Raw genomic sequence first — 21,119 nt, forward strand, 5'->3', positions numbered from 1 at the left:
CTTTTCTGTATAGCTTAACTGCAAGTATTAAGTTGGTTAGAGAATGGGACTGAGGTTAGGGTTCATAAATTTTGATCTTTTGTGTTTGCCTTTTGTAGAGAGAATTTCTTCGTCAGTTTTAAGACTTGATATAGGATTTCTTGATGTTGACACTGTTGGTATTTTTGGATCAGATAGTTCTTTTTTAAGGTTGCTATCTATCCCTGGCCCCATTTTTACTAGATACACCGCCCCTGTCCTCCCTCCCCCCCATCTCTCCAAATTATGACCCAAAATATTTCCAGATGTTGCCATATGTTCCTTGAGGAGCAGAATCATCCCTGGTTGAGAAACAGTGATTTAATATATAGTTCCAAATCATTTTTAGTCTTTTGGGAGGGGGGGAATTATATAAAATTTTAATTTTACTTCAGTTGTCTTGTTTGCCGTCTATATCCTAAGACTTAAAAAAAAAAAAAAAAAAAAAAAGACTTGCAACTTAAAATACTTTTCTGTGCCCCGAATTAAGGAATCTTCATTCTTCATTTCTGGGTAACATATTATTTTTTAAATTATTATTATTATTACTTTTAATGTTTATTTATTTTTGAGAGAGACAGAGACAGAATGAGAGTGGGTTGGGGCAGAGAGAGGGGGAGGCACAGAATCTGAAGCAGGCTCCGAGCTGTCAGCACAGAGCCCAACGCGGGGCTCGAACTCACAAGCTGTGAGACCATGACCTGAGCTGAAGTCGGATGCTCACCCAACTGAGCCACCCAGGCGCCCCATGGGTACCGATTATTGAAATAGCTATAAACATGTTAATGTCTAAATGTGTACTAATACAGTAGCCACTAGCCACGTGTGGGTATTTCAGTTTAAATGAAGTAGAATTAAATATTCAGTTCCTCAGCCAAGCTAGCTGTGTTTTTAAGTGCTTAATAGTGAAGTGAAGCTGATGGCTACTATATTGGACAGTTCTTTAGAGCTTGCTCGTCCAGAAGATTCGTGTTTTACTAGGAAGTCGGTGTTCTCAGGTAGCTTCTTCCTAACTCCCTTTGTAGACCTATTTCAGCAGCATCTTACTGGGTTAATTTAAATAACCAGGCCATCTTTGCATGTGAGGTTTTTAGTTTTCAAAATATAGGAAGACAAAAAAATGTAATATTTTACATACAGATCGTCTGTTTTCTTAGGTGGTGATTAAAAGTGTCCTTAAAAAACAAGGGAGTCCCTGAATCTTTATGATTGATTGTTAGGGTTTTGGAGTATGAAGTAACACTGTTTATGTTATTTGGGGGAGGTGAGGAATGATTTGGGGTTTGGTAGTGAATCAGACTTTACTGAGGAATTAGAAAGTGAAGAGAAACATTGACCTGGCACACGTTAAAATTGTTTTTTGTTTGGGCATGTATTATCTTTACTTCCAGTGGCATTAAATACTCACCATAGTGAGTACTGTGGGTCAGGAAGATGAGTACCAGGGTCAGGAAGATGATTTTTAAATGCTTTCCTTTTTCTGGGTGTTACTCCTCTAAGAAACTGTCAGTAAGTTTTCTGTTCAGTCATCCCACCAAAACCTTTTGAGAATCTGAACTATTATGTAGCTGTATTGGCCTTAAAGTCACTTTTGATACGGTAAAATTATACTGTGATGTACTATGGGGTATTCAATATGATCATTGAATGTAATCTTCTAAGCAGTCAGAATATGTGTTTTTTTTAATATTCTAACATTCATGATGGGTGCAACATCTTAGTCATGAATAAAAATGAGTAAAAATCTGCTTCTAACACGGCTCCTATGGAATTACACACTCTCAGTCCTCTTTTATAGCAGTTTCCAGAAATGTGGCAAAATTCTAAAGTGGTTTGGGTCACTAAAGAATGCTCATTAAAAGTTGGAAATTGCCTGAATTTCAAAATTGGTTGATATATGAAGGCCTGGTATTTTGTAGAGCTTATAGAGTTTGTTTTGCCTCCATAAATGTGCACTGAATTCTTACTTGGAGTTGTTTTTTTTTTATTTTCTTTTTTCATATATAGTGCTATTTGCAATAATTTCCTTTGTACTCCCCTGACAAAATACCCATTTTTTTTTTTGTTTCTTTAAACAGAATCTTCCACAATCTGTAATTGAAAATGTTGGAGGAAAAATTTTTACATTTGGATCTTACAGATTAGGAGTACATACAAAAGGTAAATACTGTTTTAATTATCTTGAGACGGAGTACTTGTTTTAGTTCTTAAACATCATAATGACACATTCGTCTCAGTTACCTCTGTATCATACAGCTTAGGTTTGCGTGGGAGATGGAGTACTTCAAGGGGCCTAAAGTTGGTTAAGAAGATAAAGATGCCTTCTAAACCTGCACTGTCCAATACAGTATTAAGTAAATGAAAAAATTCAGTTCTGTACAGCATAGGGAATATAGTCAGTAGTATTGCAGTGACGTTGTATAGTAATATGGTGACTGAGAGTGGTGAGCACAGCATAATGTATATATAATGTTGTTGAATCACTATGTTGTACATCTGAAACTAATACAAGATTGTATGTCAACTGTACTTCAATTAAAAAAAAAATGCAGTGCCTCCCGTGTTGCAGAGTGCGGATATAGAACATTTTTCTCATTGGAGAGTTCTTTTTTGGACAGTGCTGTTCTCTACATCATTTCCTCTACCTGAAGAAAATGAAGTTGGGAGATCAGAACAAAAATGAATTAAAGCTTTTAAAAAAGACCTGTGGATTTTCTTTTCTGCTTGCTTTTTTTTTTCTCTTCCCCATGCTTTTTTTCCCCCCACAGTTGTAAAATACAGTTAAGCAAAAAAAAAACCAAAAAACAAGCCAAAACAGTGTGTATCTGCAGCCACTGGTAATCACAGGCAGTATTTTCTCACTTGCACTTGTAGTTTTTTCCTACCCAGTGAAAATGTTGTCATGGCAGAGAACATTTATGGGCTCCTTAATAATAAGCTCTCGTCTTCATGATCTTATTTATTCCTCAGTACTCTTATTCTCAGCTAACAAATAGAAGTCTGAGACTTAAAGAGGCAATAGGCTTGGACAGTTTCTCCCAGTCATGTCTTGGCGGAACCAGGATTCTTCAGCCATTAACCACAGGCTTCTGTGTTAAAAGTGTCTGCCAGTGTAGTGTTCTCTTTGTTCTGGCCTCCTTCCTCCCCATCTCCCACTGCTCCGTGCCAGTGGTAGTTAGTGCATTTGCTTCTGATGTGTCCTGTACGGGTACGCTTTTCTCTTTCATGTATGTGCTAAATATACAGCCTTCAGAGTAATGCCTTAGCTATTGAGTCTTCTAGGAGAATGACTGTGTTGACCTGATTCCACATTGATCTCTCCCTTTTAGGATCCTGGTTCTTGATTTAAGTCATCTCTTTTGTGTTTCCCCTATGTACTCTGTGCTGGCCTACTATCAGGCACTGAATTTGTAACAGATATCTTACATTGGTCTGCCTCTTTGATTCTTGCCGGTGATCCTTTTTGAAGTTTATTCTATAGGTCCCATTTAGGGTCCAGATAGAGGCCTGTAAGTACCAGTCACAGAATGTGTAGAAGAAAACCGTGTGTGTGTGTGTGTGTGTGTGTGTGTGTGTGTGTGTGTGTGTGGTTTGCTAATGAACATGGCTATGACTAGCAACATCAGGATGTTGGGTGTATTCTTGAATAGTTCCCCCTCTTCACCATTAAAGTCCTATCTGAGTCCCCTTTGTTTGACTCCCAGGTCACCTGGGCCGCTATAAATAGGATGCTGTAGGAAAAAAGATATCCCATCAATTAAGATGACGTTTTCCCTATATTGACCAGTACTTATCTTTAAGGGGAAGGGCACATTTTTAGAGGCTCACCGGTATAATGTTAACAGAATCTCAACATCAAGTACTGCCATGATAAGATGTAAAATAATTTTCTTGTAATAGTAATTAGTGGTTGATGGGCTTAATTTTTTTTAGGTGCCGATATTGATGCGTTGTGTGTTGCACCAAGACATGTTGATCGAAGTGACTTTTTCACCTCATTCTATGATAAGTTGAAATTACAGGAAGAAGTAAAAGATTTAAGAGTGCGTAAATGTTTGGGGTGAAAGGGGAGGAGTTATAAACATCAGTGAACTGAGTGAATTTTATGGTGTAGCCATCATTTATTGAGCTCTTGCAGTTTGCCAGACCCTTTCAAGTGCTTAACATGTATGCTTGCATTTTACTCTTTACAACAAGTCTGAAGTCATAAATTTAATCCCATGAACAGAGTAGGAAATAAGGCAAACAAAATAAACATTAAGTGATGTAGCCACAATGACATATCTGAGTGGCAGAAATCAAGGATTTGAACCTAGGTTTGTCTGATTCAAGAGCCTAGTGTCTTAAAGCTAGTTGCTGAGAACCTAGTCTTTGTCAGGCATTTTGCTAAATTATGTATAAGCAGTTTCAAATAATCCCATTCACTTGCAATTGCTAAAACTAGTATAGGTCTAATCTGTACTTGCAGCGACACTGAGTTTATTTAATTTTCTTACAGGCTGTTGAAGAGGCATTTGTACCAGTTATCAAACTGTGTTTTGATGGGATAGAGGTAAGGCAGTTCTTGCTGTGTGTAATTTTGATTGGGGTAGGCTGGAAGTTTATTTTAATTGCTGAGTTGGTATGATACTAAAATTTTTTGGGGGAGGTGCCTAGGTGGCTCAGTCGGTTAAGCGTCCGACTTCAGCTCAGGTCACGATCTCACAGTTCGTGAGTTTGGGCCCCGCATCGGGCTCTGTGCTGACAGCTTAGAGCCTGGAGCCTGCCTTGAATTCTGTGACTCCCTCTCTCTCTGTTCCTCCCCCGCCCATGCTCTGTCACTCTCTCTCCTTCAAAAATAAATAAAAACATAAAAATTAAAAATTTTTAACGGAATTGACTCCCTGTTCTTTGTACAATATCAGTTTTAGTCTTTTAAAAAGAGCCTCATGAAATTGAGAGCTAAAATATAGGCAGCAATAATGCAACATTGACTTTGAAATGCTTCTGTGGAACCATTTACTTGGTAGGTTCTCCACATGCAAATTTTATAGACTTTTAGTCTCATTAAGGCAATAACACAATCTATTTTTGCAGCTAGAACTTTGCCTTGACCTCATTTAAATGAAATATTTAAGAAGTTTAGAGAAAACTGTGACCTGATACTGTGTATGCAGAGATATTTTCTGGGAGGGGAGGATTTAGGAGTTCAAATTCTTGAGATGACACTCATTTCTGTCTGCTACTTTCCACATTTGTAGAGAAGGCAGTTGGAACAAAGCTGATAAGACAGTGAAGCGCCTTCAGTTACCTGTGTCACTTCTGCCGTATGTAATGGTGCTGGGAAGCCACTGGTAGTCATAGTGCAGATTGTAAAATTCTGAAAACTGGAAGGGTAATGCTTTATTGTTTACAAAAAAAGCGACTTCTATAATTGCTACATAAGATGCCCAGCTCCATCGTCCTTGAAAAGTAGATATAAAATAAGTACACGTTAAATGTTAAATTTAGTAAAGGTCCTTCATAAGTTGACATAAAATGTTAAATTGAGTAAAGGTTTGTCAGGTTTAGATAGATTTGTTGTCAATGTTTAAATAAATATAAAACCGTCTGTAACGTATAGCAGTGCCCTGTTTTCCCCAAAGGAACGTTATCAAAAGATAGGAGGTTGTGTTTTGGTGGAAGACCCAACTCAACTGTGTAAACTTTTCAAGATGGAGATGAAAATCAAATAGTTACTCGAAATATTTAATGTGTTCGTTTTCTGTCCATACGTTATATAAAAAAAAACAGTTTTAGGGAATGTGTTTACATTGCAACATTTTAAAAATCATTTTATCCTAACTTTTTTTTTTTTAAGTTTATTAGAGAGAGAGTGAGAGCGCGTGTGCGCCATGCACCAGTCGGGGAGGGGCAGAGAGGTGAGAGAGACAGTCCCAAGTAGGGTCCATGCTCAGTGCAGAGCCCAACACGGGGCTTAATCCCATGATCGGGAGATCGTCTTAATGGACTGAGCCAGCCGGCCACCCCCATTTTATCCTAACTTTAATTGGCAGTCTCCTTGAGTTGCTTTTTGAGGTATCTGTTTTTGTAAGCACATGATCATTATTTCTGTCTATATTGGAGGAGCTATTTGGATGTTGGAATTTGTTTCAATGGAACTTTTTTTTAATTGTTTTTAATGTTTATTTATTCTTGAGAGAGAGACAGAGCATGAGCAGGGGAGGGGCGGAGAAAGAGAGAGAGAGGGAGACACAGAATCTGAAGCTCGTTCCAGGCTCTGAGCTGTCAGCCTAGAGCCCGAAGCGGGGCTTGAACTCACAAGCCGTGAGATCATAACTTGAGCTGAAGGTTGTATGCCTAACCGACTCAGCCACCCAGGCGCCCCTCATTGGAACTTTTATCCTGTGCCACAAGGAATTATTTATAAAAGCGTACAGCTGTTTTTCTGGTCTATAGGTGCATGTTTGAGTGATTTTTCACAATAAGCTCTTAAAATACTGCTTTTTAAATTGATACTCTAAGAGGCTTATTTTAGACATAGACAGCATCCGAAGTTTTAGAACCATGAAATCATGCCCTCAGGAATAATAACCAAATCCATGCCGTTTCTTCGTGCTCTCACCTTTTCTTGAGGAAAAGGGAAAAGGTGTTGTCCGTTTCATTCTCTAAGCCTTCAGAATTAGCTAGTGTTTTTTTTTGGGGGGTTGTTTCTATTTAGTCAAAACTAAGTTGGGGAAACATAGTGTAATGTTACAGATATGTAAGTTCTTAAACATAAGGAGCCCCCTTTTTACTGGCAGCTGTATTTGGGCTAAATGTAGGGATACTGGCCTTGTATTTGGGCACTGTATTGTTTCATATATGATCAATTCACAGTTCATATAGAGGGAGAACTAAAAAGTTAATTTTTGCGTTAATGAACTTTAGTAAATAAAACTTAGTAAGCATGACTAAAATGACAAGTAGGTATTTATTCAAGTTCTCTTTCATAGTGCTATGTTTTAACATCTGATTAAAATACCTGTGGTATAGGGGCGCCTGGGTGGCTCAGTCGGTTAAGCGTCTGACTTCGGCTCAGGTCATGATCTCGCAGTTCGTGAGTTCAAGCCCCGCGTCAGGCTCTATGCTGATGGCTCAGAGCCTGGAGCCTGTTTCACATTCTGTGTCTCCCTCTCTCTCTTACCCTCTCCCCATTCATGCTCTATCTCTCTCTGTCTCAAAAATAAGTAAACATTAAAAAAAAATTAAAAAAAAAAAACCTGTCGTACAGATTCGTGTTGTTTGGCCTTTTGGAGGCATTGTCATGTTTATAGTTGATGAGAAGATCCTGGCTTTAAAGAGTATTAAGTGTTTTGTTTTTTTAAAGAAATGCCTTAAAAATAGTTTGATGTATATGGAACATTGAGTTTTGTTTTTGTTCTAGATTGATATTTTGTTTGCAAGATTAGCACTGCAGACTATTCCGGAAGACTTGGACTTACGAGACGACAGTCTGCTTAAGAATTTAGACATAAGATGCATAAGAAGTCTTAACGGTATGTTAAAACCCACTTCCATTTGTGTAGTAGCTGTTCTTGTCAAATATGAAATCGTTTTTAACTCAGATTTTATAATGGAGCTTTTTATAGCCATGCTATTTACCCATAGCGAGTCAGATAAAATACACGTTACTTAATAGCTAGACTGCCAGAGGGAATTTATTTTATTCACTGGTATCTTGAACTGTTAACGTGTTTTCTTTCTGGGACATTTAAAGACTGACATCTGTACTCTGTTGCTAGTGGTGTCGGTTTTGCTGTCTAACCGAATTAGTTGTGATGATGATGATCCTTTGTAACCTTTTCAGATGTTGTGTTTAAAGGGGTTAATTTTGAACACTGTTGTATTTACGTTGCTTGTTGCCTTGCTGTCAAAGAATAATTCTTGGAAACTTAGGGGGAGGAAACCCTTCTCAGCATATCTGGACTGGAAGACGTTTTAATTTATCTGATGAAAGTTTGAGATGAGGTAGATTATAGTTCAGACTCTGGTTTATGGTAATACTTGTGATAGGAGATACAAGTTTTAGGTTTTTAGGTTTTTTATTTGCTTTTTAAATCAGTTAATGTTACTGATTCTGTGAAATGTTTTTATTTAAGTTTGACATCAGTCTTAGAAAATTGAAAAGAAATATGGTCATTAAACTTTTGATGATTTAATGTTCTGTTTTTTCACTCCCTGTTAATCAGGTTGCAGGGTAACCGATGAAATTTTACATCTAGTACCAAACATTGACAACTTCAGGTTAACTCTGAGAGCTATCAAACTGTGGGCCAAACGTGAGTTCAGAATTTGTTGGCTAGCTTATTAAAAATGTTTAAACTTTTGTTCAACACTAACTTTTCTTTTTGCTTTTCCCTTATCAACAGGCCACAACATCTATTCCAATATATTAGGTTTCCTCGGTGGTGTTTCCTGGGCTATGCTAGTAGCAAGAACTTGCCAGCTTTATCCAAATGCAATAGCGTCAACTCTTGTACATAAATTTTTCTTGGTATTTTCTAAATGGTATGTGTTTAGATTATATTAAAATAAAATTGATTGTAGACACTGAAGTTTAGTCTTATTTCTATGACATTTCTGCAGCTGGTTTCAGATTGAAATTTTAGTTCATGATGTAGCCATTTAGGTAGACTTGGGGAGATCATATTGTGTAGAAAATGGCAAGCCTAAATTCCGTTCCTTTTCCCTGGCTTTCCCAGGATAGTAAGGCAGGTGCTTTTTGTGCTTCCTTATCCTGCAAATAAACCCTGAATTTTAGCTGTCATGTCTGCTAAAATCCAATGAATGGTATCCGTTTCAGGGACTTTGGATAAAATTTATATATACCACTTCTTTTACCCTTTGGATTCTTCTAAACCTATAGGTCATTAGTTTTGGGAATTGTTTTTTGTTTCAGTTGCCCATTTATCTTTGGCAAAGCATTAAAAATGTAATTGTATGTAAAAAGCTTTTAAGAATATAAATGTGTAAAAAATGGCAATTTGTCATCCCTCGGAGATTAGTCATTGACCCAGGAGAGGTTTTTTTTTTCCCTTAAAGCTTCCTCATTTCATTATGTTCACATTTGTCAAACATTATTTCTTTTAGAAAAGTAAGATAAAAAATTATTGCCAATTCATATTAGTTTCTTTGGCCTAAAAGATTCAGTTTCTTGATTTTTAATCAAATTGGTATCAGAGATTTGTCTTCCCACTCTATACCTACGAACCCTTGTACCTACTCCCTCTGCAAAAACAGTTCTTTTTAATTACTTTTATAAAAATTTGAGTTATTGGAAATATAATTTAGAACTATGCCACACTTTTCAGTACACATTCTGGTATTTACAGATTTGATAGCACTTAATCACATAGAATCAATTTTGAGGAGATTGACTACAGCATGTCAGGATTTCTGTAATGTTACACATACATAGCAAACAATATTTCTAGAAAGCTAAGCTTGATACTAAGGGTGGCAAATGTTTTCCAATTTTTAAACACTTCCATAAAGGACTGAGGTAGCTAACTCATAGAATGCATCTTGAAAACAACGTATTTGCGTCACAAGGTTTCATTACACATATTCATGTTAACAACTTTTAAGTCGTGAGATAGAGAAAAATTTTCCAAATCCATTTGTGTAATTATTCATATTCCTTTGCCTAAATGAGTGAACTTGTTCATCCTCACTTGTCTTTGAACATAGCTAGTATAAAGAGAGGATTTTTATCTTTCAAGAGGGATTTATCCTGTTGAAGGTTGAGGTGAACACATCAAATGTCCTGGGATAGTACTGAAAAAAAAAAGAATAACGCTTTATCAGTTCTTTGAGAGTCAGAGAAGATGTTTTGACTTCAGCCTAAGAAAGCTACCAAATGGTTTAAGTTAATTTCATAGAGGAAAAGTATTTTGAGTGGTGTTAACATCAACAGAAAGGAGTAAGAGATTATATATATCAAGAGGGCAAAATGAATGAAGAAGGATCGCATTCACAAATGCTGTATGTTTAACAAAATACGTTTAGATGGTAATATCCAATAGTCTTATCAAGTGCTACAATCTTTTTAAACAGGGAATGGCCAAATCCAGTGCTATTGAAACAGCCTGAAGAATGCAATCTTAATTTGCCTGTATGGGACCCAAGGGTTAGTGTATTATTTTTTCCCCTACAAATTCGCACTGTGCAATAACAAGTAAAAATCATCTGCATAATCTTCAGGGAGACTTCCCATCCTTTTACGTATGAGTGGACATGTCCGTATTACACTTTTTTTTTTTTAGATAACATCAACTATAATTGTCCTCTGATGTGAGAAGCATAATTATGTACCCTGTAAACTCCATTTAATTGTACATAGTTTATAATATCAAGTTCACTAACATTTTAATTTATTCTATATAGAACTACCTTGTAAGTCAAAGTTGTGTGGGCATTTGTGCTTAAAAAAAAAATAAAAGATACTCAAAATCCCTGTATTTTTTTATTTGATCTAAATGTTAAAATTGGGTTGTGGTAGGAGAACTGTCTAATGTTTACGTGTGGCAGATAACTTCTAAGCAGTATCGCTCTGATTATTATGATGTAATTTTAAAAATTGGTTGGGATATTTCAGATTACAAAAATCGGGTTGGGCTAAAAGAAGAGCTTCTTTTCTGCTTTATGGGAAATTACGACCTTTATCGCTTACTCAGTTTAGATGTTAACAAGCAATTTTTTAATGGATAAAAGAAACATAGGTTTCAATAAGACTTTAAGGTCTATAGATTCGATTTTCTACATTAATTTGCTGTCTTATTGCAGTATTGAAAATAATGTCAGTTTTAAATTCTGTTAATTACATCAAGCTATGTATTTTCAAGTTTTCCAAACCCCAAGCATTTAATTTTGGAAGGATGTGAGTTTACCATTTCCTTTGTGGAAATATGTCACGTATCATTAGTATACAGATTAAGTTATTAAGTCATTTCATTTTTTTCTTAAAATGGTACCACCATGGGTAACCTAGTCTCCGCATGTGTTAATAAGTTTATACGTCCTTTAAGTTAACGGTACATTAAAAACTACGTTTCCATCTTGTTTAAAATTTGTTTTGCACAGAACACTGTTAGGACGTTTCCGAAAAGTATAATTATGTGTACATCCCCATTTCTGTTGTTGAAAAAAGAAAAACTAAACATCAGTAGATGCCCAACTAGAACTTTTTTTGCTCGACAGGTACACTATTTAAGGTTGCCAGAATAGTCATGCCCAAATGATTGAAGCAAACCTTTAGTTTAGACCAAATCTCTGATTCTATAAAGAAATTCTGTAAAAACAATGTCTCCTTACATGGTTTTTCTTTCTCAACTCCAGCTATGAGTGAACTAAAATTTAATCATTGGTTCAGTTTAACAAGGGGTAAAAAGTCCAAGTATCTGTTGCATATGTACTTGAAGAAACTGATTGGCTGTTGTTGTATGTAGGTAAACCCCAGTGATAGGTACCATCTTATGCCTATAATTACACCAGCATACCCACAACAGAACTCCACGTACAATGTGTCCGTTTCAACACGGATGGTCATGGTTGAGGAGTTTAAACAAGGTAAGTGTTTATCCTTATGCTCTCCTTTATACACGAAGGATTTACATACCATTGTAGACCCAGTTATACAGTTGAAATTGAAGAAAGCATTCACTGAAGTGGGTTTTGGTGTTTATTGATTGATTACAGTATATATTTGAGAAGTGACTTGAAAAGCTCCATTCAATTCCTTTGAGGCAAATTATGTTTGATTATATACTGGAAAGTTAACCAGTTTAAAGCTGTCTCCCTGGCTGTGCCTTTACGGGCTGCTTTAGTGCTATACCATTGCCATGTACAGTTTTAAATGCTACCAGTTTGTCTCCACTGGGTGACGTGAGAGATGCTTTTTACCAGGCACTGTATATACTTGGAAAGAGCTTTGAGCAGGATTGGGGCCAAAGTGCCTATTATTTTGGAAAAACCTCTGAACTTCCATTCGCAGCAGTACTGTTAATTTCATTGCCTAAAAAGGTCTGAGGGAAGTAGCTGAAACAGGATTGTTTGATTTGCTTGATAATAGTCAAGGAAACAGAATTAGCTGTACCACTACCGGCTTCAAACTCAGAAGTGTAAGATTCTTTTCTGTAGTCTGAAGAGGCTCTTCATGGGAGGATGTCGCTTAGGAACATCAGGAAGCTTGTTTTTAGAAAGGCAAGAATCAGAGCTTTGGGGAAATTTTTCTTTCTTGGTTAACGACAGTGCTTCAGTTTTTGGAGAGAGTCATCCTATGAGCATGGCATTTAGTAATGGTAATTTACCAGAAACCTGGCTCTCAAAAAATCCTCCAGCTTTTTGAAAAGTGTGTACGTATGTAAGAGTCTCTGTGCTGTAAAGTCGATAGACCAAAATTGTTATTTGTTAAAGTTACGATTTTAGGATCATAGTGAATGCATGTGGTATGTTTAAGATCTTTAAAATTTTAGATTGTTAGACCGAAGCATGCCAACATTTTAATATGTTTTTAATTTAGGTCTTGCTATCACAGATGAAATTTTGCTGAGTAAGGCAGAGTGGTCCAAACTTTTTGAAGCTCCAAACTTCTTTCAAAAGTACAAGTATGTATTTTAAGGCATGTCAGACATGTTACTCTCTTAAGTAATGGTTTAATGGTAGCATATGTGACCTCTCTTCTTGCTAGGCTAATGTAGTTTAAATTTTCCTTCCTGTCACAAAGGTTGTGTTGATTTTAGTAAACCCCTTATTTTTTCTTTGTTGAGGTGAAGTGTAGCCCCTACCGTTTGCTACCTGGTGTAACCAACCCAACTCCCACGTATGTAGCAACATCCATTCCGTAGGCGTCTCAGTCGTCACCTGAACTCTCAATCTGTATGCGTTGGCAAAGGAGTGAGCAGTTGAAATCTGTAGTTACTGTTCTCTCTTAGGAAACTATTTCCAGCCAGCTCTGGAAACTTACCATTGAGATCCTATATGAACATAGGCAGAGCTAATAAAATGTCAACATAGAGTCAGGAAAGGGTTTCTAGTAAGTAAAGCACATGATTGGCCTACCATTTCCCCCTAATGTTGATAAAGCCCCTTCCGACATTGCTACAAATAATTTTCTTGGGATCTAAGTGGGTGTAATATTTTTTACTAATGGTTTAATATAATGATAATACCATAGTACAGGTTAAAAGCCTGATTGTGTTGGTTTTGATGAAAATTGTAAGTTATAATAAATCTTACTTTTTAAAACGAAAAAAACGGACTTGCACTTTTATTTGCCCTGAGCTGAAAACTTGCCAAAGTCCCACTTAAAAATTTTTTTTTCTTTAATGCTTGAAACTTTCCTGACCATTTGATCTTGTGTTGGATTGTGTTTTGTAATAATCTAAGCAAGGTTGCTTTATGCTATTTCCCCGATTAAAAACAAGAATGATGACCTTCATGATGTCTCTGTGTTTTGTTTCTGTATCTTTTGCATGAAAAAGCAATATGGAGCCAGCTTAATTGTTGTGTTCTGGGAGCACTGCGTTGTCAGTAAAAAACTTAAATAGCATAACATTGAATGCTCATGTTTTATTCCCCGTAAGTTTGTGCTTTTCCATTTGGCAGATTTTTTTTTGTTTTTTTTTGTTTTTGTTTTTATTTTAACCAATGTTGAGGAAGTACCTTTTGAACATTTAAACTAATAAACATACATTCTGATACTTTAAAAACTACAACATCAAAGTACTTAATTACTTGTATGCAGAATAAGGAAGAAACTGGTTTTGTAGAAAAGTATCAGCATCTCTTAATCCCTGAGAATCAAAGACGAAATCAGATTCATTCTTCCTATCACTTCCTGGTAGAACTCGAGGTGGGTAGAATTGAGGTTTCTGAAATGGCTTCCTTCACTTGAAGAAAGATTAATTGTTGAAATTGAAACCTTGGTAGTGTCATCTATTTGAATAAATTTGCATTACTAGAGCTTTGAAGGTTTTTTTTTTTAAACCTTGCTTAACCTTTTTTCTTTTAAAACTTTTGAGCTGTCCTTTAACTGACACCAAATGGTCCCTATAAGGTCTTCAGTGGACTGATTAAAAGGTTACAGATTATTTACTGAATTGTCTTGAAACAAATCATTTTAGGTGATCAAAAATGACTTCAAGCATGATGAGATATGAGGAAGTAGCAACAAATGGAGGGCATTCTATCAGAAAAATTTAAGTTTTAGCTGTGAGTCCTGGGAAAACAGATTTGAAAGCATGACAATAATGGGCTAGTTTCATCTTCCAAATCCTATTTGTATTTTTAACTTCTCCCAAAATGTTCTTCTTTAGAATAGTCTAGTGCTTACTATCATTAGAACGTGCAGGTAGTCACAGGTTTGAAGTTTTCCTTTTAACGTATCACGTGTAATACCCCCCCCAAGTGGGCTGTACAACTGAATCGAAATCCTTAGTTGTCTTTTGAGTCAGAGTTGGCTTAGTGTGTCCTGAAACCAGGGCCTTTGGTTATGTATTGGATCTTAGGTTGTAATATCCCTGCCTGTCGTTCTTGGAAGGGTGGGAACCATGGGGGAAATTTCACTTGTCTTACAAAGCAGACAAGTCCATCTTCCAGATGATCTCAGTGTTCTTTGAGAAAAAGGGATAACCTCGCTCTGTTCAATTTTAAATAGCTACAAGAAGATAATTCTCATGTTTTTCCTTTAAGATTATCCAGGTTGACACATAGCAATAAAGGTAATCATCGTTGACATAGGAAATGTGAATACTTCATTCAGGTGTTCCATTTCAATTGGAAAAAGGAGGAGAGGTAACAGGGAGGGGCCAACATGTTCTCTAGGGCGTAGGATTACAATTTCAAGGTGTATGTGTGAATAGAATAATTAGCCTTAAAATGTTTTAAAAACTTAAAATACTAAACTGTAAACTTTTGTTTCTGAATTAAAGATGGAATTGTGAGGAGTTTTCTCTAAGATGATTATATTTTTCACTGCACATATCTGAGTTGTAGTTTACCCCCAAGTACAATATTCTGATGAAATGGCCAGGAAACCTACTTACATACTATATTTTGGTTGGAAATAGTTATTAGGTAATGAAAGCAACTAAATTGTTCTTAGGAATTTTTAAATAGGTTTTAATTCATTTGGGATACATTTTTATAGTGAAAAAAAATTTTTTGGGGGGAAACATACTTTAAGTTTGGGTCAAGTTAATGACCATTGCATTAAGGCTTCAAAAGTGTCTCCTGAAAGCATTTGAACATCTTAAGCAAATTATAGTAGTAGTTGGAAATAGGGGATCGCATTCTTTAGGACAGCAATAAGAAGATATATGTAGTCTAAATTTTGAAGTACTTGTTGGTTTTTCTATTCTCTGGTACAGATCTTAGGAATTGAATACCAGTTTTGGTTTTCAAAACTTTGTTAACAAACTTGGTTGGGATTTGGTTTCTGTTTCTTAGTGGGATGAGTCTTTGTTTTATAAATGGATTCCTAATGGCAGGTTATTTCTGTTGAATGTAATTACTGTATTTAATATCTTGTACTTTAAATTTGCTTAAATGTGGCTGAGTGAAGGATATAACAAGAGTAGATTACCACGCGCCCCCCCCCCCCCCCGCATTGCAATAAGAACCAGTTTGAACTCTTTAAACTTTGAAATTTTAAACTTTAAATTGCCAACAAAATTATGTTCCAATGGATTGTATGTTTTGCCTCTGTAAATAGAGAACATTTGTTGTACTGAAGACTAAGGCGGTGATTAAGAACATCCATTTTAAGTGTTGTAAGATAGTTTAGAGACAGAGTTTTGTCCCCTGTACTAGGTGAATGCAGACATCTTGCTTTTTTTGTTTTTGTGTACATGCCTGCTTTTATAGTTTGTTGTCTCCTGTTGTAAGTTGTTAGACTTCTGTGAGCTCTTTCCCCATCTTCTCCCCCCCCCCCCCCCCCCAAAACTGTTGCCCATTTCCAATCTCCCAGGGACTGGAAATAAGGTGACTGAGCTTGTTAGGATTTTAGTGGACTTAAGAGCATTTAAGGGCTCTGAGTGGGTTTCTGTGTTCGTAAGATGCATGAGCTTTTAGTGCTTTTATGTGACTTTTATTAACTTTTATTTACTTAGGCCATCTGTGTTTGTCCTATTTGGTTTGATCCAAATAATGCAGAACAAAGTAAACTGGTGGTGAAGGAAGTACTGGTCTGTATGGTTTGAACTGCGTATTCACGTACCTGTCTCCGTGTTTCCACATTTACATATGCTGCCTGTGTTCCCTTAAGTTTATAAGTATTTGAAGCCAACTCATTTGAACCTCACAGTTCCCCTGCCAGTAAGAGATGTTATTTTTCAGAGGACGCACACAAGTCTCGCACCTGGGTCACATAGCGATGAAGAATTGTGACTAGTTTTTAAATACTTAATGAGCGTAAATAATAAGCAAACAAATGGAATATTTTAAGGAAGAATGGTTAAAAAATGTTTTTTAACTTCCCAAATTTTCTCTGTCCCCTGCCTAAATGTTTTTTCTCTCTCGCTCTCTTTTTTTTTTTTCCAGATGACTAATTTGAACTGGGGTTAGTAGTTTTTTTTTCCTGGCCTAGGTCAGGCGTTCCGCTTTTGGCCTGAAAACCTCATTCGTCAGATGTGAACGATAAGGGGTTCAGCCTTTTAAAAGAGTAAACTAATTTAAAAATTTTCATCATACCCCAGCTTTCCAAACTAGTAACTATCCTTGGTAATGGTGTGAGTTTGCTTTCTGTGAGGTAGTTTCTGGTGAGAAGTTTGGCTTCTAGCACCTCTGAGATGGGTTCTGTAGAAGAGTATATTGGATGAAAGTTTTTTGGTATTATGAAATTATATGGATTATACTCTAGTTGTAAATAGTTTGATTTAAAAAGATTAAAATAGGTATTTAGTTCTGATGATATGTTGTGAAATGAAAACTTGCCTTTTCTCTGATGGAATTGGATTCCGCATAAAAATCAGATTTCTGTGTTGATCTCACGTTAGTGAAGTCTGCTTTTTTTTTTTTAATAGAAGTTTACACTCTTCCTTGAATAAAATCCTGAGGCCTACCTTCAGTATTCAGTTTAATTTTTGCTACCTTTTAATTTGAGTTAAAAAGCATGATGTGTTTGAACTGTTTTGAACTTACTGATAGAATATGTGTATTTAGTGATCCTGTTTTTGTGTCCAAAGCCATGGTGCGTTACTTCAATTAAAACAATTTTGTTTTAATATATTTTAGTGAGCAGCTTATAGATAGAAAGCACCCCATCAGAGTCTTTGGACCAAACCCATCAGTTCATATTTATTCATTGTCCTTGAATTAAGCTGCTTTGGGGTAATTATTTATAAAATCACTCTTTTTTTTTTTTTAGAAGAATTAAACTCACCAGTAAGAAACTTGTGAAAATTAGCTTTTATGATTTTATGGACATACTGAGATTGCGATCCCCCCCTTGCTAAATTGATGCTGATCTGTAACTGTCGCAAAGCTATTACATTATGGTATTAATATCCAGCACAAAGCAGTTAAATAAAATAAATAGCATGTTGTCTTTATCTCCAAAGGCATTATATTGTACTTCTAGCAAGTGCGCCAACAGAAAAACAGCGCCTAGAATGGTGAGTATAAGATTAGACTTTACAGAAAAAATAAGCAAAAATCAGATAGCTACAGAGCACAGTAGGAGATGGGAGGAGGTTTTGCTCCCATCCAGTTTGGTTTGATTCATAAGCCGAGCTTTACTACTTGAAATGGAAGTAGAGGAATTTGGGGATCCATACACCATTTCCGTTTTTATTTCCCTTATGGAGATCCACGTATCATTAACTGTATATTTAAGGTGCTTTGTTTTAGTGTTCTGATTTTTATCCTTTAAATATTTGCGGGGATGTCTTTTGTAACCTTCTTAGTTTGAAATGTGGCTTGGTTCTCCTTCCTCAGTTTTTGCGTCAGCATTTTTGGTTAGAGCATGAGACTGGTTTTATCTGTGGACGTTCAGATGGTTGAACTGCTCTCACGTGTGTTTAAGTGTGAACTTGCTGTTACTGCTTTGCATAAACATACTTGACTTTGTGCATTTTATTTTATTTTTTAAGTTAACCAGAATTTTCATTAATACTAAGTGACATTTGTTCAGGGTGGGCTTGGTGGAATCAAAAATCCGAATCCTGGTTGGAAGTTTGGAGAAGAATGAATTTATTACACTGGCTCATGTGAATCCCCAGTCATTTCCAGCACCCAAAGAAAATCCTGACAAGTAAGCAGTCTTCTAACTTAATCTAGTTTCCTCCTCTCCCTTTCAGCTTTTACTCATAGAAGCTTTTTATAGTCGATTTTTAATAACTAGAGTCCCTATTCTGTTGATCAGATAAGGCACAAAACCAATTTGAGATTTATAGTTTAGGTTTTCCGCATCAGAAACCTTGAAGAGAAAAACTATTTCTTGAGAAAAATCAATGCTAAAATAAATTGTTTTCTCTGATAATAGTCTAATGATGAGGTACCTATTAACTAATTAGAGTTCAAATTATGCGGATCTACCTTTTAGCATTTCTTTACATTTCTCCCCCCCCCCCCCCCCCCCCCCCCCACCTTACTGTGCGGTGCTTGTTAGACTAGCTGCTATACCAAATATGTCTTGCTGTTTATCTTAATTTTTAAAAAAAGAACATGCTTTCATTTGACCTCGCAAAAATCCGATTTGTGATGGATTCTGGAACATTGAGAAGATCTGTTAATAAAAGGCTCATGTTTTTCTTTTAAGAGTCTTTTATAGGTCAGTTTCTGGTTCAGTGGTTGCTGTATTATTACTCATACAAAATCTACTTTGCTTTATACTTTGTTGCATTTGGAACGTGAAGAGAGTTTGAGTAGCGAGCTTTAAAAAAATAAAGTAGCATTAAAGAAAGATTGAAAAATAGAAGTAATTGATCATTTGAGATTATGCTGCAGTGGTTTAGCTGTTATTCTGATTTGTTTATACAGGTTATTTCCTGTTGCAGTCCTGTAAATGAGTTGTATATTTGAGCTTTTTATAATTTTTTGTTGCTGTAATCTAAATTACTAAAAGACTGATATTTTCAGTAGATTATTAAGTCTACTGATGGAGATTCAAAAGTAGCTGAATCACCCATTGTTCCTGTTGTTATGCTGTAGTCACATTATTGTCGGTGCCACGTTTTTGATTGAGTTGTAACATTTTAAGGAATGTATGTTAAGTTCTAGTTAAATTTTTATATCTAGAATCACCTTTTTTGTTTCAGATTTTTCTAAAATGCATTATTCCTTTTCCCTCTTCAGTTTGAACATAGTTTTTGTACTTTGGTACCTTCGGGTCATTTTTTTGTACTTTGGTACTTTCGGGTCATAACGTTGGTTGTCAGCACCCTGTTCATATAGTGTCAGGGTTAGGGGCGGGAATGACAGGCATGGGCGGGGGGGAGGGCTTGGAGTAGTGATCGGGTTCGGGTTTAGAACTTAGTTTGCTTATACATTTGTATCCTGTTTTCCCACGTACCTCAGATTGTAACCACATTGATAACATTTTCATGAAATAAACTAGTAACGCTTTTCTTACTTTGCAGGGAAGAATTTCGCACGATGTGGGTGATTGGGTTAGTGTTTAAAAAAACAGAAAACTCTGAAAATCTCAGTGTTGATCTCACCTATGATATTCAGTCTTTCACAGATACAGGTATATCTCTGCTTGGGTGATCAAAACCCATAACTTGCATATTTGAATTTGTCTTCATGTATACCATAGCGATATTTGCAGTAACTGTTAATTTACCTGGGAATATTGAACAGTGGTTATCAAAATAATCTTAATGTTTTTGGATTAGGTATTAGTTTTGGTCATGTCTAAGATAAAAATGATTTTTTCGTATTGTAGATTTAAAGTTAAGGAGGACCATTTAAAATTTGTTCACAATTACTTATAAAATTGGGTGCCACTTGAGTATTGATTGTGTGAAGGACTGAGTCTGTGTCTGACTGCCTCAGTGATCTTGAACTTTAGACATTTTCAAAGCTAGACATCTGGTAACTTGAAATTTTATTCTCTGTGTCAAATAATAGACTCCAGTGTTGATTCATGGGTAGAGAATAGGGTGATTAGAGCTACATTTCACATTAACCTATACCCTGAGATAGAAGGTAGTCCAGTTTAACTAAAGTGCACATGGTGGGTGTAGTTCACAGAACCTCAGGCTGTTCTGTGTATGTGTGTGTGTGTGTGTGTGTGTGTGTGTGTGTGTGTGTGTGTATAGGTGCACAACTTTCCAAGAGGATGGTGAATACACATGGAGAGAGTGATGAGTAGGGACTCTTTTTTTTCCTCTTACACATCTCCTTTTCTCCCCATTAAAAAAAAAGTTTAGTGTATGTCATTTTCACCTGTCCCCAATAAGGAGTTGTCCCCTAAGAACCTTCAACTGTAACATTAAACATTTTGTACCTCCTTAGAGGAGAGACAAAAATCGGTCCAGTTTGTGAAAAAGTCAGTATCGTACACTAAGTGTGAAGAAATGAAAGGAAAAGAGTGTGTCTTTCGGTGTGTAAATGCTCAGGTGCGGTGACTAGGAGGCAGACTCAGGTAGTCAGGTGATTACACGTATGTGCAGAATCGCCAACAGCGTGACATCTGTGAGTTCCTGCAGGTGCTCTCTGTTGTGACCCAAGAGACCGCCAGCGGCAGGATTGCCATTGGTGACACAGCGGCTAAAGTTTCCAGTAAATTGAAAGGTGAACTCTAAATGAGACACCTGGTAGTTGTCTTCTTGAAAAATTCAGATTAAAAACACTCTGTTTCTTATGTAAAATTGAGCTGATTTCTTGGTTCAAATAATTGGTAAGCAAGTTTTTCATTTCTAGGGATGTAAGTGGGATGTGGCACATTTCTTTACTGTGGGGAACATTGAAGGGTATTTAGTGTCCCTGGCAGTGGTAACCCTTAATTGCTGTGACAACGAAAACATTCCTCCACATTTCTTAGCATGTGCTTTGGAGGGTGATAACTTCACTTGCTGAACACCGCAGAATGTTTTTTTCCAAAGTAAAAATTCTGATGTCGACTTAAACTATTTAAA

General features: G+C 36.3%; 1 protein-coding gene across 8 annotated transcripts in view; it reads left to right on the forward strand.

The window, feature by feature from the left end:
- The window catches only part of PAPOLA (poly(A) polymerase alpha), a 62,068-nt gene that overhangs the window by 19,795 nt on the left and 21,154 nt on the right, over positions 1–21,119 (forward strand). For all 8 annotated transcript variants that reach the window (XM_047864345.1, XM_047864342.1, XM_047864341.1 and 5 more), the window contains exons 4-15: positions 2,097–2,178; positions 3,952–4,061; positions 4,517–4,570; positions 7,424–7,535; positions 8,229–8,318; positions 8,409–8,547; positions 10,096–10,168; positions 11,487–11,607; positions 12,560–12,644; positions 17,598–17,651; positions 18,170–18,289; positions 19,617–19,726. In XM_047864345.1, the coding sequence (XP_047720301.1) occupies positions 2,097–2,178; positions 3,952–4,061; positions 4,517–4,570; positions 7,424–7,535; positions 8,229–8,318; positions 8,409–8,547; positions 10,096–10,168; positions 11,487–11,607; positions 12,560–12,644; positions 17,598–17,651; positions 18,170–18,289; positions 19,617–19,726 (1,150 nt within the window). The remainder of the gene's footprint in view (positions 1–2,096; positions 2,179–3,951; positions 4,062–4,516; positions 4,571–7,423; positions 7,536–8,228; positions 8,319–8,408; positions 8,548–10,095; positions 10,169–11,486; positions 11,608–12,559; positions 12,645–17,597; positions 17,652–18,169; positions 18,290–19,616; positions 19,727–21,119) is intronic.

The sequence above is a fragment of the Prionailurus viverrinus genome, chromosome B3 (genome assembly GCF_022837055.1).
Source record: "Prionailurus viverrinus isolate Anna chromosome B3, UM_Priviv_1.0, whole genome shotgun sequence".
Lineage (NCBI taxonomy): Eukaryota > Metazoa > Chordata > Mammalia > Carnivora > Felidae > Prionailurus > Prionailurus viverrinus.